General features: G+C 38.3%; 1 protein-coding gene across 2 annotated transcripts in view; it reads left to right on the forward strand.

Moving 5' to 3' along the window:
• The first annotated feature begins 752 nt into the window (after positions 1-752).
• Positions 753-26,205, forward strand: part of TOPBP1 (DNA topoisomerase II binding protein 1) — a 53,089-nt gene continuing 27,636 nt past the window's right edge. Inside the window, exons 1-13 of one of the 2 annotated variants that reach the window (XM_003342074.4) lie at positions 753-1,054; positions 1,587-1,679; positions 2,076-2,210; positions 2,553-2,696; positions 4,317-4,498; positions 5,617-5,813; positions 7,552-7,731; positions 8,437-8,606; positions 15,626-15,789; positions 15,965-16,206; positions 20,847-21,163; positions 21,877-22,052; positions 24,557-24,768. In XM_003342074.4, coding sequence (XP_003342122.1) covers positions 1,596-1,679; positions 2,076-2,210; positions 2,553-2,696; positions 4,317-4,498; positions 5,617-5,813; positions 7,552-7,731; positions 8,437-8,606; positions 15,626-15,789; positions 15,965-16,206; positions 20,847-21,163; positions 21,877-22,052; positions 24,557-24,768 — 2,203 coding nt within the window. In that variant the 5' untranslated portion in view covers positions 753-1,054; positions 1,587-1,595. The remainder of the gene's footprint in view (positions 1,055-1,586; positions 1,680-2,075; positions 2,211-2,552; positions 2,697-4,316; positions 4,499-5,616; positions 5,814-7,551; positions 7,732-8,436; positions 8,607-15,625; positions 15,790-15,964; positions 16,207-20,846; positions 21,164-21,876; positions 22,053-24,556; positions 24,769-26,205) is intronic. The other variant, XM_007505084.3, reaches the window with a different exon arrangement.

Raw genomic sequence — 26,205 nt, forward strand, 5'->3', positions numbered from 1 at the left:
GGTCAGATTTCAAATAGGTCAAGGTCATCTCTGTAGCCTGGCAAAATGGAAAATAAGACAGCTAGGTGGCTCAGCGAATAGAATATTAGTCCTGCTGTCAGGAAGACATCTTCCCACTGTAGCCTCAGCCACTTACTAGCTGTGTTACTCTGGGCAAGTCATTTAACCCTCTTTGTCTCCGTTTCTGCACACCTAAAGTGAGCTGGAGAAGGAAATGGCAAATCATTCCAGTATCTCTGCCTAGAAAGTTACAAATGCGGTCACAAAAAGTCAGAAAGGGGAGATGCTGCCTGGAGCAAAGGATCAGTCACACAGCTAGGGTTCAAAAGGTGCTGCTGGTAGATTCGCCAAGGTCAAGGTCCCGCTGTCCCAGCCTCCCTTGTCTTTTTCCCCTCGGTCGGTCGTACAGCCTCTAGAGAGGGAAAAGCGATGGGTAAAGAGATCACTGCTCTGCCATTTTCAGGGCAGGTTTGAGCAAAACCGTTCGCCTGTCTTGGACTCAATCTCCACATCTTTAAAATGAGAGGCCTCCTGGGGCCCTTTGGGGTCTCAAGGGCCGCAGTTCCCAGCTTCTACCTCGCTAGACTCCTAGTAAGGAAGAGCCTCGATTAAGTTTTGGAAAAAGTAAGCCCAGCAACCACGGCGCCCGAGGCAGAGGAGCGGAATAAAGTGCTCTAATAGCCCAATACCTTTCCCCTTTCCGGAAACCGTAAATCGCCCCACTTCCGCCTGGTGGGAAACGGTAATAGATCGGAAACAGATCCAGCAGGAACCCGGAGAACACCTCCCCCCTCCCGCGCCGCCCTGGTAGCGTAACTTCCGCCAGGTGGCGGAAAAGGAAGCTCTCGGGTTGGCGCGAAACTCGGCTCTGAAGCCCGGCGCTCCCACTCTTCCCCTCTCCTGGTCCCCTCCCCCCTGAAACCCCCCCCACCCCGCCCCTATCGCGAGCGCGAGGCCTCCTTAGGCTGCGCTGGTCGTCTCACTCCCGAGCCTCGCTTTGGATTCCGGCGCAGCCGCCGCCACCGCCGCCTCAGGACGTCGGAGCCTCGGGGTGGTGAGTGAGGGCGGTAGGCAGCGCTGGGGGCGACCGTTGTTGTGTGGCTGCCCCGACCCTGGGGGCAGGCGGGGTTGGGTCGGGGCTCGAGGGGCCCGACCTGCGATGGGGCGGGGCGGATGCTGCCGTTGGTCCGGCCTCTCCGGGAGCGGCCCCAGCTCCACCGCCAGGCTCCCTTCCCTGCCGGCCCGGAGACCTCCGGAGCTGGGTTCGAGTGGTTCTCAGCCCCTCAGTCCCGAGGCTCCCTCAGGCCCCTGCAGGTCCCGCGCCGCCTCCTCTGGGACCCGGGAGGCTCCGGGGCGGCCCCGTGCCTGGAGCCGCGACCCAGAAGCCGCCGCCGCCGTACTTGGACGTCCAGAGCCTGGTCGGGACTGGGATTCTGCCCGAGTCCCTCAGCCCCGAGCCGTGACATGCCCCGGGAGGTGGCGAAGGGGCATACTGGCAGCGTCTTCTCCTCCTGGACAGCTCCCTGGGCTGGGGCCTATGGCCGATCTGCTGCGTCGCTCATCGCATTGTACTTTTTTTTTTTTAGGTAAAAAAAATGTCTGAAAATGACAGAGAACCATATTACGTGAAGTTTGTGAAGGCCCAGGCAAACTCCAAGTTTTTTTTTACTGCTCTTGGGGTGAGTGCGGCTGGGTCAGTGGCTTTCCCCAGTGCAGGGCATGATTTTAGTCGATGTTTACACGGAAGAGAAAGGGCATGGGACCAGCTTGGGAAATTCCCAGCCCCACCACTGTGTGCCCCAGTGCCCTTAACAAATAACACTATGTTTCACTTTGTTGGACCGTCCACCAGAATCCCATTCTCGTATGCATCTGATTTAGTCTAATAGTCTAATAATAATAGTCTGCTCTTTGAATTTTATTCTGTCCCACCCGGTTCTCTTTGGATTACTGTTAAAAACCAGTTTCATTAAATACAGTGTAACTTTGGTTCCTTTTCCTTTTTGGTGTCTAAAATTGTAGCCTAAGGAAGTGTGAATAATTAAAATACATTCTTATTTTACTTTTTTTTGCAGTCTATGAAAGAATTCCAGTCAGAAGAATATCTTCAAACTATTACAGAAGAAGAGGCATTAAATATTAAAAAAAATGACAGGTCTCTCTATATCTGTGACCCATTTAGTGGCATTGTTTTTGATCATCTCAAAAAGGTTTGTTGCCTTTTAATATTTTCCTGAGAACTTTCTGTTCCTAGTCTCAATATCTATTATTTCTTAGCTGATTAGATTGAGATAGAATGCAAAGTGTAAATAAAGGAAGGCCACGTGTAGATATATTTCCCAGCCACAGTAACTCCCACAGACCATCTATTAAGTTAAAGGAGGTTATGATGGGTAATTAGTGGATGGAGTACTAACACTAGTGAAAATACTGTTTTTCAAAGAATAGTTATGAATATTGGTAAATGTTATTGTTTGAAATAATGGAAAACATGTGAAGAGATCATCTTTTTACATTTAAGTAATGTACATTTTGTGTTTTTTCTTCTGTAGCTTGGCTGTAGAATTGTTGGTCCACAAGTAGTCATATTTTGTATGCAGCAGCAACGATGTGTCCCAAAAGCAGAGTATCCAGTTTATAATATGATTATGGCAGATGTAACTATTTCTTGCACAAGCCTTGACAAAGAAACAAGGGTAAGATATTTTAGTGAAATAATATCACTGTGTATTTTTTTAAATTAATATTTTTGTTGGTTAAGCTGTACTATGAAATGCTTTAAATTTTCACATGCCAAAGAGTAGAGGGCTTTGACCTAGCAATATTAGAGACAAAAAGGTAATCTAAAAATTAAGTTATACCGGGCACAAGTTGTCCTAACCAGTGATGTTTCATTATAATGTTAATGCAATATGACCAAAACCCTACATATTAATAACATGAAACCTGTTTGTAACCTCACAGTCCAGCCATAGGACTACAATTTTATAGTATATAATTTCTGCTACTTCGTCATATACCAGGACTTGCCTCATTCAGGGTACCACATGACTATTCATTCCAAAGCTGTGTTTCTCCTTTTTTTATAGTGTTCTGGGCCTCTAAATGCTCCTTATAAAAGTGGTTAGAGTTAGGGTTTTAAATGGAAACAATAATTATTCTTTAGTATCATTGAACAGAACCACTTACCCCATTGGAAGAATTACATTTTTCTTTGTACATTCATCTTAAAGATGCATTTTAACATAGCCATAATGATTGAGTGAATATTTTCTAATATTTTTTCCTGCCTGAGCATATATAAAATTTTTTAAGATTTGTTTTCCAAAATTTTGAGTTCCAAATTATCTTGCTCTCCTTCCCTAAGGTGGAAAGCAATTTAATATAGATTATACATGTGGGGTCATGCAAAACATTTCCATATTGATTATGTTATGGAAGAAGACCTTAAAAAACAATGATCCAAGAAGAAAAAGTGAAGAATAGTATGCCACAGTCTGTATGGAGACTCCTTCAGAGATCTACTTCTCTGGAGGAGGATAGCATTTTTCATTATAAGTCCTTTAGAATGATCTTGGATCATTGTATTGCTGAGAATAACTTGTCATTCAGTTATTTGTCACACGATATTGCTATTACTGAGTACAGTGTTCTATTGGTTCTGTGCACTTTTGCATCACTTCATGTAAATCTAGGTTTTCCTGAAATCTTCTTCATTATTTCTTAAAGCATGATAATATTCCACCATAATCATGTATTGCAACTTGTTCAGCTGTTCTGCAATGGGTGGATATCCCCTCAATTTCAGTTCTTTGCCACCACTAAAAGAGCTGCTATAAATACTCTGTACAAATACGTCTTTTTCCTTTTTCTTAAAATCTCTTTGGGATACAGACCTAATAATGGCATTAAAAGTATGCATAGTTTTATATAACCCTTTGGGCATAGTTCCAACTTGCTTTCCAGATTGGTTGAATCAGTTCAAAATTCCACAAATAGTGCATTATTGCCCCAATTTTCCCACATCCCTATCAGCATTTATTATTTTCCTTTTCTAACATTAAACCAACCTAATTGGTATGAAGTAGTACCTCCAAGTGTTTTGATTTGCGTTTCTCTAATCAATAATGATTTAGAGCATTTTTTCATATGACTATAGATAGCTTTGATTTTTTTTTGTCATAAAACTGTATCCTTTGACCATTTGTGATTGGATAAATATTAATTTGTTGTGGACATAATATAATAAATGCTACAGAAAATTAATGACAGTAATTATTGAGTAATATATTTCCTATCTTCTTTTGGCACTCTAGAAAGAAGTTCATAAATATGTACAAATGATGGGTGGACGAGTTTGCAGAGATTTGAGCATATCAGTAACTCACCTTATTGCAGGAGAAGTTGGCAGCAAAAAATATTTAGTGGCTGCAAACTTAGGGAAACCTATTATGCTTCCTTCTTGGGTAAAAGAGTTATGGAAGAAATCACAAGAAAAGTAAGTTGTTTATTAGACTTAGAAAATTATGTGTAAGCCATGTAAGCCAATCTCTAGGGTCCCCTGAAGAAAATTTCGTGAATTCATTTTCCTTATATTCTTCATTCCATGACCTAACACCATTCTCTTTTTCAAACACAGAAGGATGAAAGTTTCTTAGGCACAGTGTCAATGGGAGGCAGTATGATGTGGAAAGAGTATTGGATTTGGGATCAGAGCACCTCTGTTACTGTTATGTGTCTGAGTATCAGGCTAGTCAGTTCCTCAGAGCTTTCATTTCCTCATCTACAGAATGAAGAAATTGTATTAGATTACCTCTGAGGTCCCTGCCACCTCTCCATTTAGTTTCCTATGCTTCAGAGCCTATCCCCAGAATTGCCCACTTGGATGTCAAATTCAAAGAGAGGGTAGGCCATGTAGAACATAAATTACCATTCAGAGTTAACCATAGCATTCCTAAGAGAATAACTTTGCAAAACAGTCATCAAGTAGGAAATGCTTGAGTATAATTTCAAGTTTTAAATTGAAACCTTCTGACTTAAAACTTTGGATAGAAAAACTTGGAGGAAGATTTGGAATTTTGAGACCATATTTTTATAGCCGGGATATAGAATGTAATGGTCTTTTTTTTTTTTAAGTTTTCCTAAGAAAAGTTGTATTTAGATTTTTCAGAATGTCTTTCTCAACACATTCTTATGGGTTGTTATTTATGTTGCAGTAAACCTAAAACAGGGCAACAAGGTGATGCAGTAGATAGAGTGCCAGGTCTGGAGGCAGCAAGACCTGAGTTTAAATCTGACTTCATATATTTACTAGCTCTGTGATCCTGGGCAAGTGATTTAGCCCTGTTTGCTTAGTTTTCTCATCTGTAAAATGAAGGAGAAGGAAATGGCAAACCACTCTTAATATCTTTGCCAAGAAAACTCCAAATAGGGTCACAAAGAGTTGAATACAACTGAAAAAGAACTGAAAAACCTCAAAACCTAAAATATGAGGAAAGAAAATGATGGATAAAATATAGGCTCTTTCTAGTATATGTAAAATTTTTAATAACCCAGATTTTGAATATTTTTATGATACAATAAATACTTTTCTTCCACTATTTTGATTTCCCCTAGATGTTTGACACAATTTACAGATATAAATATGGAAGACTTCAAATGCCCTATATTTTTTGGCTGTACTATCTGTGTGACCGGTTTATGTAGCGTGGATAGAAGGGCAGTTCAGCGACTCACTGTTGAGCATGGAGGTCAATATATGGGACAATTGAAAATGAATGAATGCACACACCTGATTGTTCAAGAACCAAAAGGTAAAAATGTTTCCAGAACAGTAAACCCCCAAGAAATTGTTCTTCTTGATATCTACTGAGGGCAACTTGGTGGTGAAGCGGATAGAGTGCAAGTCTGGAGTCGGTTCAGTTTCAGCCTCAGACACTTATGTGACCCTTGACAAGCCACTAAATCTTTTTACCTAGCCCTTGCCCTTTTGTCTTAGAGTTGTTACTAAGACAGAAAGTAAGGGTTTAAAAAATATATACTAAACAACTGTTATCTATTAATGGTGATTGTATCGTTGGTGGTGGTTTCTTTGTTTAAGATACCAAATGGAGATAATACATGTATAACCCAGACTGAATTGCTTGTCAACTCTGGGAGGGTGGAGGGAATTCCGAAGAGAGGGAGACAACATAAATTATATAACTTTGAAAACCTTATGTGGGAATTTATTATTAAAATAAAGAAAAAAATAGATAAAATGCCCAAGGAGAAAATGATTTGCCTGGAAATTTCCTTTGTAATACATTATTATGCTTCCATTGAAATTAAGAACAATTGGGTAGTGTTTTCAGACCTTTTCTGAACTTTATGGTTTTCTGTGTTTCTAGATAAAGTTGGGGGTTTTTTTGAACTAAATTGGCTAATTTTTTGTTGTTTTAAGACATTGATTATTTGACTAAATTGGGTAATTAATCCTTATTCTATTTTTATAGTCAATTCAGTCACTGAATTAACTTGTATGATTGGGTGGGCTACTTGTTTTGCATGCATGGGTACTTCCCAAGAATGATGTGCCAGGGAAAAGGAAATGAAGGATATGCTATTGATAGCAAAGAATCTAAAAAAAATATAGTGAGATAACGTGGGCTCTCTGGTGTTTTGTGAAGAGTAATAGCTGCTTACATTCATGGCCAAGTTTACCAAGCTTTTTCTTTGTCACAGTGATCCTACCAGGTAGACAGTGCCTGTATTCTTATCTCTGTTTTAAAGATGAAGAAGCAGAAGTTCAGAAAAGTTAAGTGACTTGTTAGCACTGAGGGTGAGGGTCACAGATCCTGAATCCACACCTAGTCTATGTTCATTTCTGTTCCTGGGCTGTTTCTCACTAAGATAAAGGCTTGTATGTGGAATTCTAGGAAATGGCTTTCTAAGGTCTTCAGTGTCTGGACTTTACTTGACAGAGGGACTTTCTACTGTGCTTCCTTTTTATTATCTCTGTGTTTGCTAAGCTGCCTTGATGGAAGAGGTTTACTCTTTCGGGACCATGAATATAAAGCTCAGTCTGAAATGAGTACATTATAAAGATTTTAATTAGATGATTAGTTTGTTAATGCTATAGGACATTCAAGAATATCTGACGTGGAATTCTAATTTGGTCTCTTCTTCCACTTGATTTTGGGTTTTCTTTTTTGCAGCCATGGTATCAAGTGCACTGTGTTATATGTAGAATTGTTCCTAATTTGTATCAGCTTGATATTAGAATAGTTTTACTTTTTTAAATGCTGGATTTTGTTACTTTTGTACATTTGTCATACATATTCTTTTTCTCATGTATATAAATGTATGTATATGTATGTACATGATATTGTTATAAATGAAACCAAAACATGCCTAAAAGCTACTTATCAGTAGAAGTTATTGTCTCTGTCCGCATCTTCTAATATTGTGGTTTTAATTCAGACTTTTGTCCTATGTTTGAGAACTTAAAAGAATTTTGTGAAGGGAATTCTTAGCAAATGATTATTTTTTTTTTCTTGTTACACATGATAGGTCCAAAATATGAATGTGCCAAGAGATGGAATGTACACTGTGTGACAATCCAGTGGTTTTTTCACAGTATTGAGAAAAACTTTTGTCAAGACGAAGCCAAGTATAAGACAGAACCTAGATCAGAAGCAAAGAGTGTGCCAGGTACTTCAACTCCTACTGGTCAGAACAATGAAGCTAGTGGTAAGTCCCTAAACATAACTTAGTGAAGTAATTTTTTTGGTATCGATTAGTTTAATGGATTTGTTTTTTATTATTATTGAGATGTTTCTTACTAGAAAATTGGATATATTGTTTTACCTTCTTTCATTTATAATTAAACAGTAGAAAAATGGCTTATCAGAATTATTCAGGACTTTAGTCCTTTTTATAATGTTTGGCAGCTATGTTTGTTATACCATTATTGATCCATGGAAAAGCTGAGGAAATCACCTTGAGTAGCTGACCAAAAAGAACAAAGTGAATTCTTTAATAACTCTTATGTTTTCTTATAGTTTTCATTATCTTTTTTGTTGATGCTATATTTGTAATAGTTATATTTGGTAGAGTTCTATGTCTCTTAAAAGTTGGAATTTTTAAGATTTCTAGTCCTTAAACCTATCGCTTGAAGATTTACCTTTGGGGGAGAGGGAGAGAATTCCATTATAGAGCATGAGAGAATTATAAATAATGTCTTTTAAATGAAATTAGCTTTCTGTATTATAACACATTTAGTTTTTTTTTTTCTGTTCATATTTTGTCTTCTAGCTAAAATGCTGAATCTTATTGAAAGTAAAAACCCTTTTCGATTGCAAAATCAAGTTCAGTGGGGGAAAACATAATCAGTGAGGACCTGATTTATTTATCTTCATTTATGAATGCTTGTCTTCATTACATTTTGATATGTAGGTCGTACTCTTTCAGATGTCAGTCACATATCTAACATCAATTCAAGTTGCATTAATGAGTCTACACATAACTCAATTATGAACAACAAATTGGGATCTCTACTTGAAAATCTACAAAATCTGGATATCAGCGCATTTCAAGCACCTGAGGATTTACTAGATGGCTGTAGGGTATGTCTTTTGGGGGGGGTTAGGGGGAATGGCATCAAAATTTATTATCTTCATGTTCTGTTTGAACATTATTTATACAAAAAATATGGATAAATTATTTATAGTAGATAATCTCTAGGCTCCCAAGCATCTCTAAGTTAGCCTCTCTAGGTTCCCAAGTTGGTATGTCTCTGTGACAATAGGCAAGTCATTTAACCTGCCCTATTCCTCACTTTCTTCTTCAGTGCTTAGAGATTATCTTTTTATGTTTTTTTTTTAATTTTATTTAATTGATTAATTTAGAACATTTTCCCAGGTTTACAAAAATCATGTTCTTTCCCTTCCCTCTCCCAAACCCCTCCCATGTCCAATGCACAATTCAACTGGGTTTTACATGTGTCTTTGGTCAAGACCTATTTCCATATTATTGATTTTTGCACTAGGGGGATCATTTAGGGTTTATAACCCCAATCATATCTCCATTGACACTTGTAATCAAGCAATTGTTTTTCTTCTGTGTTTCTACTCCCACAGACTTTCCTCTGAATGTGGATAGTATTCTTTCAGAAGTCCTTTAGAAATGTCCTAGATCATTGCATTGCTGTTAGTAGAGAAGTCCATTAAGTTTGATTGTACCACAGTGTATCAGTCTCTGTGTACAAAGTTCTCCTTTTACTGGTTCTTCTCCTTTTACTCTGCATCAATTCCTGGAGATCATTCCAATTCACATGGAATTCCTCCAGTTCATTATTTTCTTTGAGAACAACAGTATTCCATCACTTACAGATACCACAATTTGTTCAGCCATTCCCCAATTGATGGGCATCCCCTTATTTTCCCATTTTTTGCCACCACAAAGAGCGCAGCTATGAATATTTTTATACATGTCGTTTTCCTTATTATTTCTTTGGGGTACAAACCCAGCAGTGCTATAGCTGGATCAACAGGTAGGCAGTCTTTTAGCACCCTTTGGGTATAGTTCCAAATTGCCTTCCAGAATGGTTGGATCAATTCACAACTCCATCAGCAATGCATTAATGTCCCAACTTTGCCACATCCCTTCCAGCATTCATTACTTTCCTTTGCTGTCATGATAGCCAATCTGCTAGGTGTAAGTGAGGTGGTACCTCAGAGTTGTTTTGATTTGCATTTCTCTGATTATAAGAGATTTAGAACATTTTTTTCATGTGTTTATTGATAGTTTTGATTTCTTTACCCAAAAAATTGCCTATTCATGTCCCTTGCCCATTTATCAATTGGGAAATGGCTTGATTTTTTGTATAACTGATTTAGCTTTTTATAAATTTGAGTAGACCTTTGTCAGAGTTTTTTGTTATGAAGATTTTTTTCCTAGTTTGTTGCTTTACTTCTAATTTTAGGGTATGTCTTTAAATTAATTAACTTTCATGATATTTAATGCAATTTAATATTTATTAGTCTTGTACTTATGGCCTTTGAATCAGCCAGGCAACATGTATTTATTATTATGTGCTATGATGTGCACCGAGTGCTACGTAGAGCTATAAAGGAAGAAAAAAAACAAACAAAACCTCTGAACCCAAGGAACTCACAGAATGATGGGGAAGACAACAGTTGAACAACTACATACAAGATATAAACGACGTAAATGAGCAGTAGTCTCAAAGGGAAAGTATTATTAATAGGAGGTCAGATTTGGGACAGAAAAGGTTTCTTGCAGTCTTTGGGATGTGAAATAAATGTTGAAGCTTAGGAAGTAGAGGCAAGAAGGGAGAGTATTCCAGCCATATACTCAGTGAATAAACAGAATCAGGAGATGGCAGTGTCTTATTAGAGAAGTAGTCAACAATCCAGTGATGTGTAATACCATAGTACCTAGTGGAGAGTAGAAAGTAAGAAAACTGAATAAGTGGGAACAGGATAGGTTCTAAATGGCTTTAAAAGTCAAACAGAATTTGATATTAATCCTGGAGTTACATAGGAGTCATTGGAGCATATGTAGTAGGACCATGGCATGGTCAGATCTGTGCTTTAGGAAGATTATTTTGTCAGCTAAGCGAAAGGTAGATGGGAATGGGCAGAGATATGAGGCAGGAAGACAAATGAGCAAGGTTGTTACGAAAGTCTTAAGTCTGAAGAGATGAGTGCCTATAGAAGAAGATTGAGTACCAGCCCGTGAGTGGAGAGAAGAGGAAGGATGTAAGAGATGAAACAATAGGACTTCTTTACATGTTAATTATGTAGGGTGAATTAAAGTGAGAAGCCCAAGTGACAGAGACTTGGATAACACTTGTGGTTAATGGGCATGACCTAGGGCAGTGATGGTAAACCTTTTAGGGATCACATGCTGTGCCTCATCCCTCCACCTCCTATCCCACACAGGGGAGGGGTAAAGCTCCCCATTTGGCAGCTGGGCAAAGAAGTGGGTGGAGTGAGGAATATCCTCAGTACAGTTGAAAGGGGGAGGGGGGTGGCCCAAGCGCTCTCCTCCCCTCCAGCTCTGCTGCCTCTGAGCCGCTCACCTTACCCACTGTGTGCTCCCATTGGGCTACTGGGCAGAGGAGTGAGTGATGTGAAAAAATGTCATCAGGCATGGTGGAGAGGGTGAGGGAAACAGCTCTATCCAAGTCCCTCTGCCTTTCTAATAATAAGCTCTGTTGGGGGTTGTCGGATCAGCAGGTGCCTACAGGGAGCACTCTGAGTGCCATCACTGACCTAGATGAAGAGCTAATGAAGAAATAAAAAAGTAATCAGACAGAAAAACTAAGAGAGAACAATTATAAGCCAGCTTACTGGAGGAGGAAAAGTGAGGGAAGGCATTTGAATGGAGTAAGGCATGGATGTGAGAAGTAGGAGCCCTCTTTAGTGAATGACCTTAATGTTTTCATTGAAGGCCTCCTTTTTTTTTTAATTCCCTTAATATTCTTGACTTTTTTCTGTAGTCATTCTTAGAACTAACTTTTGGGTAGTTTGATTGATAAAGCATTGAATAGGTAAATTAATTTAGGTTGGATTGTCATTTTTATGGGCATGACCCATTGGCTTGGCCTATTTGAACAATTAATATTTTCCCAATTGTTTTGGTCTGACTTTGTGTGAAAAGTGTTTTGTATATGCTGATACTTCTTAATTTTTAAATCTATCCATTCTTTCCTAACTTGTCTACTGAACTCCACTGTCACATCTCCATTGGATCTTCAGACATCTCAAAAGGGAAGTCCAGTAGGCATTAATAAGAGAAATGAGGTTGGAATCAGGAGAGTCACAGACTTACAGATAGACTCAAAGGCCTCTTGCTAATCAATGACAAAGTTTGATTTCAGGTAGATATTTATAAAGGGTTGGATCAGGCAGAGGGATTAGATTACTCACAGTGGAAGTCAATGGTTAACAGGATGGAAACGATGGATTTAAATTACCTAGGTGGCTTTGAACAGTTTTCTGCAGGTGATAATTCAGCATGTCAATGTGTGACCCAGCTTTTTACAAAATACTGTATATTCTTCTCACAGAATTCCTGCATCAGTAATTTCTTGGAAGAATATGCAGTTTTTACAAAGTGGGGGGGCGGGTAGGAACCTCAGGTAAAGTCATGGGGCTGATTCTTGCTTTGATTTTACCAGAGTCCACTCTCATTAGGGGGGGGGGGTGCATTCAACACATCTAAAATTGAACTTACCATCTTTTCCTCCTGATTTTGCTATTTCTCTCTCTGCCCTACTACCTTCTACTTTCCCTTTTTTTTTTGTAAAGGGCAGCATTCCCCAGGTTCTCAAACTTCTAGCCTATAAGTCATTCTGGATTTCTCACTCTGAAGATTTCTCACCCCACACCCATTCAATTTGCTGCCATGGACTGCTGATTTCACCTTTGTGTCATCTTCTAAAAACATCTCCCCTTCTCTCTTCTTGGCTCTACCAGTCCCTGAGGACAGACCCTTATTACCTCAACTCTAAAATATTGTAATAGGTACTAGTAGATCTGTCTGCTTCAAGTCTTTTTCCATTCTAAATCATCTTCCATTCAGCTCCTAAAGCTTTCCCTAAAGCATGTGTCCAACAATGTTACCTCTCTATTCTACAAATTCCAGTGGTTCCTTATTATTCCAGTATCAGATACAAAATCTTTTGTTTGGTGTGGTGTTGAAAACTCTTCATAGCCTTGACACTTGACTCCAGGCATTTTCTCTATTTGTTCTCCATGCCTGAGGTGTTTTCTCTCACCTCCAAATCATGATCTACAGAAAGCCTTGCCCAGCTTCTTGTAATTCTAGTGCTTTCCCTCTCTTAGAGTTGTTTGTCCATGTTTGTTTGCTTATTGTCTCCCCCATTAGATTGTGACCTCCTCAAAGGTAGAGACTTCTTTTGCCTCTTTTTTGTATCCCCAGTGCTTAGCAGAGTGCCCAGCATGTAGGATGTGTTTAATAAATATTTATTGACTGACTTAATTTATCAAACATAGACCTTTTAAGTTCAGTATATATGCCCTTCTAATTGTTGCCCTTTCCCTAACTTCCTTATTATTGTTATGGGTACCACCTTTTGCACCATAGATATTATTCTTGACTCTTTTCAGTCATTCTCCTATATCTAAGCGATCATTTTCTTTGTAACATCACATTTGTACTCCCCCTTTCTGTAGACACTGCTATTAACTAGAGTAGGTCTACATTACCTCATCACTGGACTTGTGTGAATAGAATTTGCTTCCTAGGACTCTTACTCAACATCCTATGTACATATATACGCAGTGTTCGCACTCAGCATGAACACGCAAATGGGATGCTGGATAAGAGAGTCCTGGGGAACAAATTCTATTCACACAGACTATTACAACAGTTTATCTGCCTTAACAACCTCTCTCCCTACTCTTGTCCATCTTCCACTCAGCTATCAGATTGGTCTTGGTGGAACATAGGTCTAACTGTGTCTACCCCTCCCCCCCCCTTCTCTCTCTCTCTCTCTCTCTCTCTCTCTCTCTCTCTCTCTCTCTCTCTCTCTCTCTCTCTCACACACACACACACACACACACACACACACACACATCATTAAATTCCAGTGGCTCTTTTGCCTGTAGGATTAAATATAAACATTTTCTGCTTATAAACCCATTCATAATATGAACCCTTCCTACCTTTCCAGTCTTCTCCCTTCTACTTACTCTGTGATCCAATGACACTCACCTCTTGGCTGTTCCTTGTACAGTTCACTCCCATCTTCTTAGTGTTTTCATTGGCCATTCTCCATGCCTTGAATGGTCTTCCTTCATGTCTTTCACCTAAATTTCTGAGGCTTCCTTCAGTTCTCACCTAAAGTCCCGCCTTCTAAAAGAAGCCTTCCCTAGCCTGCCTAATCTTGACATCTTCCCTCTGAGACTATCTTTGACATATCTTCCATTTATTTTGATTGTACATAGATGTTACATGGTGACTCCCATTAGAATGGAAGCTTCTTGAGAGCAGGGACTGCTCTCAAGTGTTTTTGGCATCGTGTCTGACTCATAGTTGGGAGTTAATAAATGCTACTTGATTTAATTTCACTGATAGTGGATTTAAAATACCAAATAGGAGTTTAAGTTTTGTCCACAAGTATTAGGGAACCATTGATCCTTCCTGAGTGGAGCAAAAAAGACCTGGGCTATAGGAATATCGGTTTGGTAGCTGGTTTGGAGAAGGCAAGGCCTAGAGCAATGGAGACCAGTTAGACCATGGTAGTAGTCAAGGAAGTTAGTGATAAAAAGAGCTGGCCCAAGATTGTGGCTATTTCAGTAAAGGTAGAACAACATAATACATGAAATGCTGTGATAATAGAATTGACAAGATGGTCAGCTGATGGATATAGAGGTGAGGGAGAGTAAAGACTCCAAGGGTTCAAACCTGGGTAAGTAGAAGGGTGGAAAAGGGAAGTTGACAAAAAGGATGGAATTCAGGGACAGAATGAATTCCATTTTGAATATGTTGAACAAGGTTTTAATAGTGTGGGACAGAAAAGTGGTATGAGAAAGAGACAAAATCACTATGAACTAGCATTCTTGGGAAGGGGCTCAGCTTGAATTGAATCTCAGAAGATGGATAGGATAAGCTTAGTGAGGAGAGAAGTGGGGTAGGCATTACAGGCAGAGGAAGAAGGCATGTCCATGGCATGGACTAGGGAGCATTTCATTTTTGCTACAAAAGATAGAATTTAAAAGACCTAGTGCAACTTTAAATTAGCAAGAACATAAAATTCTCAGAGAGAACCAGAGAGTTCAACATATACCTTTGGCCTTGGGAAAAGTTTAGCATAGTGGAAAAGTGTATCAGAAGACCTGAGTTTGAGTAATGGAGCTGACATTCTATACATGTTACTTAACCTCCCGTTTCCTCAATTATAAAATGGGGATATTAGTCCTTGTGCAAATCTTCCCCACAGAGTTACTATGAGGAAAATGCTTTGTATTCCTTAAAGTTCTATGTAAATGTGAGCCATTATTAGTGATGGAAAACTAGGAATGAAGTACTAGGGCTCTCACCCCACAGACCAAGTGCCCTGTTCCGCGCTCCCTCTTTACCCCATGCAAGGGAGGGAGAAAGTGCTCCCATTGGGTTTCTGGGTGGAAGGCTGGGTGAAGTGAAGAATGTCCCCAACAAGTGTAAAGAGGGAGAGGGGAGTGGCCCTCCACTCCCATCCAGCTCTGCCGCCTATGAGCCTCCCACCTTACCTGCTGTGCACTCCCATTGCGCTGCTGGGTGGAGGGGCAGGGATGTGAAAAAATGTCATCAGGTGTGGTGGAAAGGAGGAGAGGAGCAGCTCTGCCTGAATCCCTCTGCCTTTCTTGTAACAAACTGGCGTGGGGGGCTGCATGCCCACAGAGAGTGTTCTTTGTGCTATCTGGCACCTGTGCCATAAGTTCATCATTGTGCATCAGACTGGAAGTATCTTACCTTGTGATTGCACTGTTTTGCCAATCCAAAAGCAATGATGTGGTCATGATATGAGATGTATATTTGGGACTATGTGGAAGTTAACTTCTAAGTGTACTGTATACTTTAAATTAAGAATTTCCTTATTCTCTCTTTGCAGATATACCTTTGTGGGTTTAGTGGCAGAAAGTTAGATAAACTGAGAAGACTTATTAATTGTGGTGGTGGAGTTCGATTTAATCAGCTTAATGAAGATGTGACTCATGTTATTGTGGGAGATTACGATGATGAATTAAAGCAGTTTTGGACTAAATCAACACACAGGTTCTGACCATTTTTACTTTAATGTTCTTTCCATGGAGATAATGATTTTATTATAATAAAAATATCTATTAGATATATCATTACTATTTAGAAATTCTATGTAGAAGGCCATTGAGCAAAGAATGGCTTTCATACCTCAAGTACTATATCATGACTATATTTACTCTTTTCATAGGCCTCATGTAGTGGGAGCAAAATGGCTACTGGAGTGTTTTAGTAAAGGTTATTTGCTCTCTGAGGAGCCATATATCCACTTGAATTATCAGCCAGTGGAGATAACTGTTTCAGATCAGCCAGCAATGAAATCAACACTTTCCAAAAGGAATAACAGTTTTTCCAAGAAAGAATCTGTGGACACTGAGAAACATCAGCAAACTGATGAAGACTTACTCTCTCAATATATGAACATGTTAGTAGGTAAGAATTGCATATGTCAGATTGATTTTATGAAAATGACTTTTTCTTAAATTTGTTTCCAAAATTGTTATGTTATTTTTGATAAGAGATGCTTGAAGTTGCAACTAAAATCCAAGTTTTATTCCCACCTCCATCTGTACTCTATCCAGTATACTTTACTTGCACCTCATTATATTTAGTGTAAGATTAAAACTGTAGGTGGTATAGGTTGTTGGATTTCTAACCTGAAAGGTTCATTTACATTGTTTGTTTTTTAAGATTTAAGAACTTCAATAACTACAATGAGCAGCCACTACGCTTAGGGTCTAATCCCAACTACAGTCAAATTGCTTCTTGAAAATCCTGTCAATAGGGGGCAGCTGGATCACTCAGTGGAGTGAGAGCCAAACCTAAAGATGGGAGGTCCTAGGTTCGAATTTGGCCTCAGACACTTCCTAGCTGTGTGACCCTGGGCAAGTCACTTAACTCCCATTGCCTAGCCCTTACCACTTTTCAGCCTTGGAACCAATACACAATATTGATTCCAAGCCTGAAGATAAGGGTTAAAAAAAAATTTTTGTCAATAGACAACCCTGAGGGTGAACTTAACACCCCTCTGAATCTTCAACCAATCAGCAAATATTTTTTTAAATTAATTTTTCTCTACCTCCTACCTCTCCCCAAATAAACAACGTTAACTTGTAACATATCTATAGTTAAGCAAAACAAACCCCTATATTCAACAGGAATTTTTAAAGCATGTGCTGTGTGTCAAATGCTATATTAGTCACTGGGGATAAAAAGACAAAAATTAAGCAGAACCCAACCAGCCAGCAGCTTAGATTTTTTGAGAGGAGGACACCATGCACATTCAGTAGGACAAGTTTTATGTAAACTCAACATGTGAATTCAGGTATATGTGATTGACAATTGAAAAAAGATAAAGGCAAAAAATACATTAAAAACATTTTTTTAATTACATACTAAATTCATACCATTTTCCCAAGCAGTGTAAAGTCTCACAGTAGTTTGCCAAGTCAAACTCATTCTTGCTCTGAGAAGCATTAGTGTGAGGTATTACATTGTTTTATGATAAATATTAGATTCTGCATCAGTCTTTGACTGGAGTTCTTGCTTATAGGAAGTCATGTTGGTGTGAGAACAGTGCTTCTTTTCATTTCATTAGTGCTATTTAGTTATTGATAATGGCGCTGAAATACAAGAGTAGTGATGCTGGTATCTCTGATAAGCCTTAAAAAAAGTCATAAAGTATCTATGTATGTTTGTATAAGAAACAATTATTAAATAATGGGGTTCACTATTATGTTTGATTTTCAGCTTACATGAAAAGTCTTGTAATGCATTGGTCACGTAGAACAAGATCCTATATTTAGATATATACCGAGTAGATAAAAGTAACTGTGTGGGGAAACAGTTATGGTCACATGCAGAAAAGTCTTTAGAGGCTCTCAAGCTGATTCTTTTAGGAAATAGAGATTGCATGCCATGTGTGAGAAACAAGGAGGCTCCTTTGGCTTCATCATAGAATACGTGGGGGAAAGAATGGGTCATAACTCTAGAGAAGGGAGAATGATACCAGTTTGGAAAGGGTTTAAATGCCAAACAGGAATTTTTTATCCTGTCTTAGAAGGTGCCACTTTAATTAAGTAGGACAGAGACTGATCTGTAGTGTAGAAAAAGGACTTTGGCAACCATAGAGAGCATGAATTTGAGTAGGGAGAGACGGGGGGGGGGGGGGGGGGGGCGGGTGGTAGGACTCCTTTCCCTTCCTTATGTTTTGGTCTCTTTCTGCTAGAATAGAAACTCCTTGAGAGCAGGATCTGTCCCACTGTTATATTTGCATTCCCATCATTTAGCACAATACTTCAACTCAGCAGTTCCACACTTATTCAAGTGGTGGTTGTAAGTAGACAGAAGGGGGTGGATGCAAGAGATGTGGTGGAAATGGAAATGCAACACTTGTTCTGATTGGATAATATGGAGTTGAGAGAGGATGAAGTTGAGAATGACTTCAGGGTTACAACCCTAGATGATTTCCTCATCAGGAAAGTTGGGGAGCAAGGGGTGGATTTAGGAAAAATGATGATTTTTGTATTGAATGTGTTGAATTGGAGGTCACTCAAGGACTTCCATTTTGAAATGTTTATTTGGCAAATTTGTTCATGTGGGACTGAAGATCAAGCTAGAATCTGGGCCTGGATATATAGTTTCAAGATATATAGTTTCATGGAGATGAAAGTGATCATTATTTACCACATCTCATTAAATGGGAGGTTGGGAAGGCATATTTTGGCTTTGTAATTGATAAATATTCAAGTGCCTTCCCTGGCACTGAAGTGTGCTAAATCCTATTAGGAATATCAAAGAAGTATGATGGGTTGTCTTTGAGGAGGTTGCAGGATGACTAGAATCTCTTCAGATGTTTTTCTTCCTACAGTTTTTGTAACTTGTTGCTTTCATAGGCATTATGATTTAATTAGAAATTTGGTTCTCTCTTTTTTTTTTTCATTTTTTGATAAGTGCAAGTTGGAAAACATATCTCTTACTTGATAAGATCTATAGTCTATGGACATTTACCCATATTCGTCCAATTCGCCATTTTCCAGCTCCACCTTATTCAGAATCCTTGACACTGTAATTTTGGTCAGTTGTTATGTTTAGAGGTTCCAGCCCCATTGTGAAACAAGTAGGAATTTCAGCAGTATTGTAGTTTCTTTTCTTTGTGGTCTAGATCTGATTTCATTGATGAAGAGATCTCCTACTGAGGAAACTCAATTGTTCTGAGTTTAAGTCTCTCATTCAGCAGGATCACAGATCAATAAGATTTAGAAGTGAAATTTGAACCCAGCTCATCTTGACTCCAGGGCTGATTGTCTTGAAATTTATAGGAAACTAGGAATTGTTCTTCTCTTAAATTTATGTAATTATGACTGGTAAGTTCTTTAACACACATACATGAAGATGTACATGTACTTTGATATTTTTGTTGTAGTCTCATAATGTAGGCACTCCATATAACAATGCAGAGTATATCCTATCTATACCTTCTTATCCTGTGAGTGTTACCCATGTCCTTCCATAAATCCTCTCTGCAGATACCCCTTCCTCTTTCTTCTCAGAAGCTGGAGTTTGTGTATATGGAATATGGCTTTTAATTCAGACTTTTTGGTCTGTTGACTAACTTTTGAGACTTTATTTCATCCTTTTTCTATTTTTTATAAAGATTGCCCTCTAAGAAGGATTTAAGGGAAGATTATGTTGGAAATGTAAATGCTATAGAAACAAAAAATATTAATAACTTTTAGAAATTATATGGGTACCAGCATATAACTTTAGCTTTCTATCAGTTTTGTCCCTCCTTTTCTGATTAAAAATCTCTCAAATGATTTTTTTCTTATGCCTCATCCTCTATATTAGGCTTCCTTGATAACAATAGTCTACGTTTATCCATTACCTTTTTCGAGTTCCTTGTTAGTTTGAATCTAAAGAGTTTTGATCCTGTCACATGATTTACATCTATATAAAGGCACCACTAGGAGAATGTTAGTATAAAAAGCTTGGGAAACAAATTGGAATTATTGAAAGTACTAGACCGTTTACAATATGTTAATTAGTCTGATTTCAACTCTGGGACCAACTTATTAGCTATCTACAATCTCTGTTACATATATGCATACATGCATGCATACATATATATATATATGCATTGATATATACACAATATGCAGTATAAACATAAGAGGCTGACATCTAATTGTGTGCCATAATCTGGACACAATAGGCATTCTTCACCTATTTTTTTTCTGTGTGGAATGTTCATTTTCTTTTGAGTATTCTTGATCTTTTTGACAAGGTCCTCAGAAGCAAGTGTGCTTTAATAAAAAGAGTATCCAGAATTTTGAGTCAGAGACCCTGAGTTCAAGTCCCAGCCTTGCCTCTTTTTGTTCTTTAAGTAAGTGATTTAATGCCTGGAGCTCCTTTTTCTCCTCTTATAAAAATGAGGCATCCAGTTCTAGGAGTTGTGATGCCATTTGGTCTTCTCAGATTCTATTGAGGGAAGGCAAATGGGAGCATGACTCAATAATCTGTGATTCCCCCCTCCTCCAATTAATATCTTTCCTTCTTTTGGATATCTTGAAAATCAGTCCCTCATTTCTTTCAAAATCATATCACCTCCATCACAGATTTCTTGATGTGTGCTCAAACTGATATAGTTCTTGTCTTCAAATGAGAGAGAGATTACAAGAACATCTAATACACTGTTCTTTTACTTTTTGGAGCTCACTTTTTTTTTAACCCTTACCTTCCATCTTAGAATCAATACTGTGCATTGGTTCCAAGGCAGAAGAGTGGTAAGAGCTAGGCAATGAGGGTTAAGTGACTTTCTCAGGGCCACACAGCAAGGAAGTATCTGAGGCCAGATTTGAACCTAGGAACCCCCATCTCTAGGCCTAGCTCTTAGTCCACTGTGTTACCCACAGCTTGGAGCTCACTCTTAATTGAATATTACTGGCCTTCAGAGTATATGTTAAAATACCTGAAAAGACCAATTATGTGACTCCTGGTCCTTGCTTCAGCAACAAAATGCAATTGGAATCTGAATTTTATCCCATTGAGAATTTTTTCCTTTCTCTTTCCAGATGAAGGTGAGAAGTCAGGAACTGGGATCTTTATTGATTCCAGTGATATTACTGTACAAGCGGAGAACCAGTCTTCCCTCAGCCACAATTCACTGCCTGAGATTTCTACAAATATTGAAGGTTTGTTTAGCCGGAAGAAGTTCCTTGTTGTGGGTTTTAGTGAAGAAGATGAATCTTGCATTGCCGACGCTATTAAAGAAAATGCTGGAAAAATTCTGCCCCTCCAAAGCAGAACTATTTCTGACTATGCTGTGGTTCCTTTACTGGGGTGTGAAGTGGAGTCAACTGTAGGAGAAGTTGTTACAAATACATGGCTGGTAAGAGGAAACTAGCAGTTGAAACATCAGCAAGTAATGTTGTTAGAAATGGACAATGATGAAAATTTGTGATTGAAGGATAACTACGCACACATTGTTGACTGTCATTGCATATAAAGTTCTACTGTTGTAAATTGATAGATTTTATATCAAGCATGTTGAGTTGTTAGAATTCAGAAATAACAAATGATGAAATTTGGGGAGTAATTCTAAGTGACCATTCTCTTAGGTACAGCGAGATGTAGCTGTAAAGCATTTTTCATTTGACCTAAATGAGGACAAAACAGATGGGTATTAATATTCTCATCGATTGAATTAGCTATCATAAATCTCCATATTCTATGGGGTCAGAGCTATGATTTCATTGCTTTAGTGAACTGCTGATGTGGCAATTCCCTTTCTTAACATTGGCACCTTCTGTACCACTTAGGAATCATCTAAGACTGAGGTATCAGAGGCTTCAAACTTGAACCCAAATCTTTCTGACTCCAAGGCCAGCTCTTAATTGGCTTATACACTTGTTTACTTTTTATTTCCACGTTCTCCCCTTATTCTCAGTAAAAGTATATTTGTACATATATGTATGTGTATATTAAAAATAAGCAAAATCAAGTTTTGCACTAAAATGTTTCCCATCTAGAAAAGAGTTTTTGTAATTGAATTGGAATTAATTCCTCATAACTTTTTCCTGTTTTTGCTTTCTCTCTTGGAAGATTACTTGTATTGAGCAACAAAAGCTTTTTGACCCGGAGTCAAATCCACTCTTCACACCAATACCAGTATTGGAAGCAAGTAATTCTCCTTTAGAAAACTGTGTTCTTTCATTCAGCCAATTTATTGGAGCGGAGAAAGATTCCTTGGTATACTTAGCAAGCCTGCTTGGAGCAAGGTATGCTTTCTCATTAGCATCTAACCTTGGTATGCTCTAAAACATGCAAACTGGAATTTGTCTTTGTCCCTGTGTACAATATATATGTATAAAGTAATGACTCAAAGGAAATGTCATTTGAACAAGCCACGTATGCCGTGGTGTGAATTATTGAAATCAACCTGTGCTTCTACTCCACTAGAGGACCACCTCTCCTGTGCTTTGTATCATCTCTACTTGAATACATATCTTCTTGGCACCTTAAACTCAATATGTTCAAAACTGAATAGAAATGAGAGTGAGCCACCCTCAAACCTGCCCTACCTCTAAAATTCTTCTGTTTCTCTTGGTTGGCTCATGATTTTCTCACACACCAATATCTGAAACTCCAAAGGCATCTTCTCCTTCAGTTCCCTGTATCCAGTCATTCACTAAATTTGTCAAGTCTTCTTCTCCAAGAGCTTTTGCATCTGTCCCCTTTATATCCAAGTTCCCAAAGAAATGTTTTCATTTGCCTTGCTCCTCCACACACTTCTTCACCTTTGGATCCCTGTTTGGGGCTGGAGCTCCTCTGATGGGTGTGAATGAGAGCACACTCATCATCTAACCCACTCTAGCTACCCCAAGTCTCTGTTAGTTCTAGTTCTAACTGCCCTCCTCTGTTAGTTCTAGTAATTTTAGAATTGACAACTGAAAGCCCTATTCATTACTTGCCTATTGATTGATTGCCCTGATTACTTACTTCCCTGGACCTTTATAAGAACTCCCAGCTGGCATCCCTACCTCCAGCCACTTCCCTCTTCAGTCTGTCTTTCACTCAGCTGCCAGAATAATCTCTTTGAAGCATAAGTCTCGTCATGTGATCCATTCACTGGCTCAGAAACTTTCAGTAGCCCCCTCTTCCCTCTGTAGTATAAAATGGAACATCTTTAGCCTGGCATTTAAGGTGCTCCCCATTCAAGCTCCAAACTTCCTTTTGTACCTTAGATCTTAACACTTTTGGATGTGCCAATTTGCCTTAGTGCATTCCAACCCAAGTGATCCTTTGGGCCTTGAATGCAGTCTTTTCTTACCTCTCTCTTTTAAGATTCCTCTCTTCATTATTCAGCTCACCTCTGGCTAATAGCTTGCACTGACCTGTCATCCTATGATGCTTTGTCTGGATCTCTCCTTTGCCTCTCTCCTCTATCCCTCCTGTATTTGATACTTACCTATGGCCTTTCCCTGTCTGCCCCTCTTCTCCCTTTCCCCAATAAAATGTCCACATCTTCATGGGAAGATTTATGGATAGTAATGCACAGGTGAAGGAAGGAGAACCTGGAAAACAGTGTCCCCACAGTGACTAATGAGTGCTTTGCAGCTGAATGACTTCAGCTCAACTTCAGGGAAGAGAGGAAAATGTACCTCCTTTCCTTCTTTGAGGAATTGGGGATAGTACAGTAGAATGTGGCATGGACTATAGTGACATCAAAGTTGTTTTTAGCTGGATGGGGGAGAAAGGAAGAATATATTCAAATATGAAAGTGATGAGGAAAGCAAAAAATGAATTCATTTTTTTAAAGAAAAACTTCTTAAAAGTAGATTATATTGGCATTTTATAAAGTGAGGCACAGAGATGATTTCTCCATGCTTATCCAGCTGGTAAATGGTACCAAAGGGACTTATACTCAACCTCTTGATTTCTTTCTTTCTGTAGACCACATTGCTTCTCAGTAGTATCACATGTCTAACTAGCTAATTTGAAATCTACTTTCCCAGCCCAAAATGGGAATTTAAGGAGAAAACAGGAACTCTATAGGTTAAAAATGTTCACATTTTCTCAGGCAGATAATCTGAACATTCCTAGTTGGTGTTCAGTGCCTCATTTCAACAGGCACAAAATTTTGTGGGTGTGCTCATGTTTTATGTTCTATCAGCTTCCAAGTTTTCTCAACATTTGTGTGTCTTCCCCAATATTTAATAAAATGGCATTCTGTTGTTTTTGGCTTGGGTATTCCATTCCATTACTGGAGGGATTGGATGGAACAAGTTTGGTGCATTCTTAGTACCCCCTTAGAAGGGAAAGTTTTTGAATATCTCCCTCCCTCATTTTTCTCACTTGTAAAATAGTGATAAGTTTTAACCTAATCTCATAACTTTGTTGTGAGGCTCAAATGAGATTTGTATGTGGAAGTTCTTGGGAAAGTTGAAACAGTTTTATGACTAGAGAATGTTACTATTACCTGCCCTCTGTTCTGCTTGCCTTCTACATACCTTTGGCTAGAAGAGTGAAGGTACGTAGGTAGATAACTGCATAGATTTTTTTTTAATTATGGGTAGGAATATTTGAATTTTATATTTTTTTATCAATGATCATTTTTACTCCAGTCTGGTATTTTTTTTTTGGTGGCTTTTTTAACGTTGGAAGAACTTAACTATATCTTGTTTAACAGCATTTCTTCTTTTTTGCTTGCAGTTCAGATCAGTTGTTGTATTCACCAACTCAGCTTATTAAATGTCTTCATTTAAACTCTTAAAAATTTCAGAGTTCAAGAATTCTTTGTGCGCAAGGACAATGCAAAGAATGACATGTTTGCCAGTACCCATCTTATAGTGAAACAACCAGATGGTTCTAAATATCAGGCTGCACAGAAATGGGGATTACCTGCAGTGACTATGGCTTGGATATTAGAGACTGCCAAATTGGGAAGGAGAGCAGATGAATGCAAGTTTATGGTTGGAAATCTACCCAAACAAGGTTACCATTTTTATTATATCTTGTTATGAATATTTCTGTTACTAATTGAGTCATGGGACCATAGATGCACTATTTCAAACCTTCTTAATTTACAAATGAAACTCATTCAAAATATCAGTTTTTTTAAACCCTTACCTTCCATCTTAGAATCAATACCGTGTATTGGTTCCAAGGAAGAAGAATAGTAAGGGCTATGCATTGGGGGTTAAATGACTTTACCAGGGTTGTACAGCTAGGAAGTGTCTGAGGCCATATTTGAACCTAGGACCTCCCATCTCTAGGCCTGACTCTCAATCCACTGAGTCACCTAGATGCCCCCCATATGAATTTATTAAATGATCCCAAGGTACTAGAACTACACAGACATAGACAGAAATACAAAGACAAAAAAATGAAAACAATTCCTATCCCCATAAATTTTAAATTTCAATGTTGGAGCAAAACAAAGACATAAGAAATACTGATATATTTGGGACTTTGTCCTAGGAAAAAGCTTGAAATTTTGCTTTTGCAGTTTGGGCACTTATATTTTAAAATCTAATTAAAGCTCAGTAAGTTATTATTGTAAATTGTCTTTGGGATTGGCAATATAGCACAGATAGCAAGCATTCCATTTTCATCATTTGTACCAATAGAAGATATAAAGATATATCACAACTTATGGGTGTTTCTCAGTCTCTTTTTTAAAAAAATTTAGATGGCTGAATAAGCATGTTAAAATTGGAAGGTCTAGGTTCTAATTAATATTGCTACTGTGCAGTTAAAATAGAGTTGGAACCCTTTCTAATAGGAATTTTTTACCTCTTTTAGCATTTAGGCTCTTTAGGCATGGGACATCTTTTGAGAGTCATTGGGGCATAATAATAAAAAGTTGAATAAAGGAAAGCAACTTATATTCTGGTCTTTAGTTTTCTCACCAAAAGGTGTATAAATTACATTTATATTTGTAAACCTTAACATTTCTTAGACTTATAAATGTTGGAAATTTCACCATATAAATGTTGGAAATTTCACCATTGGGAACCTTTCATACTTGAAAAATTTCCAACATTTATAAGTCTAAGAAATTTTAAGGTTTACATATTCACTTTAAGCTATATTTTAAAAATACAAATTGCTAGAGAATGTTTTTGGAACAGCCATCAACTTTTTTCCCTAGAGATAGCCTGAGCTAACACAATTCCTAAAATAACTATTTTCAGTGGTGTAGCTATGAGCCTATTCCAATATATATTCCTTTATGCAGCCTGCAGATTACTCTATTATTGTATGGCCATAGGAAAATAAGTACCTCCTTTCCATGGAAAGGTGTTAATCACTGTGTCACTGACCTTGGCTTGGTATAAGGGGCAGTTATATCCAGAAATTACGTATGTAAAAGCAAAAAAAATCAAGGGGAAAAAAAGAAACTAGATGCATCATTTTGTTGTTTGGCCC

Source organism: Monodelphis domestica, chromosome 5 (genome assembly GCF_027887165.1).
Source record: "Monodelphis domestica isolate mMonDom1 chromosome 5, mMonDom1.pri, whole genome shotgun sequence".
NCBI lineage: Eukaryota > Metazoa > Chordata > Mammalia > Didelphimorphia > Didelphidae > Monodelphis > Monodelphis domestica.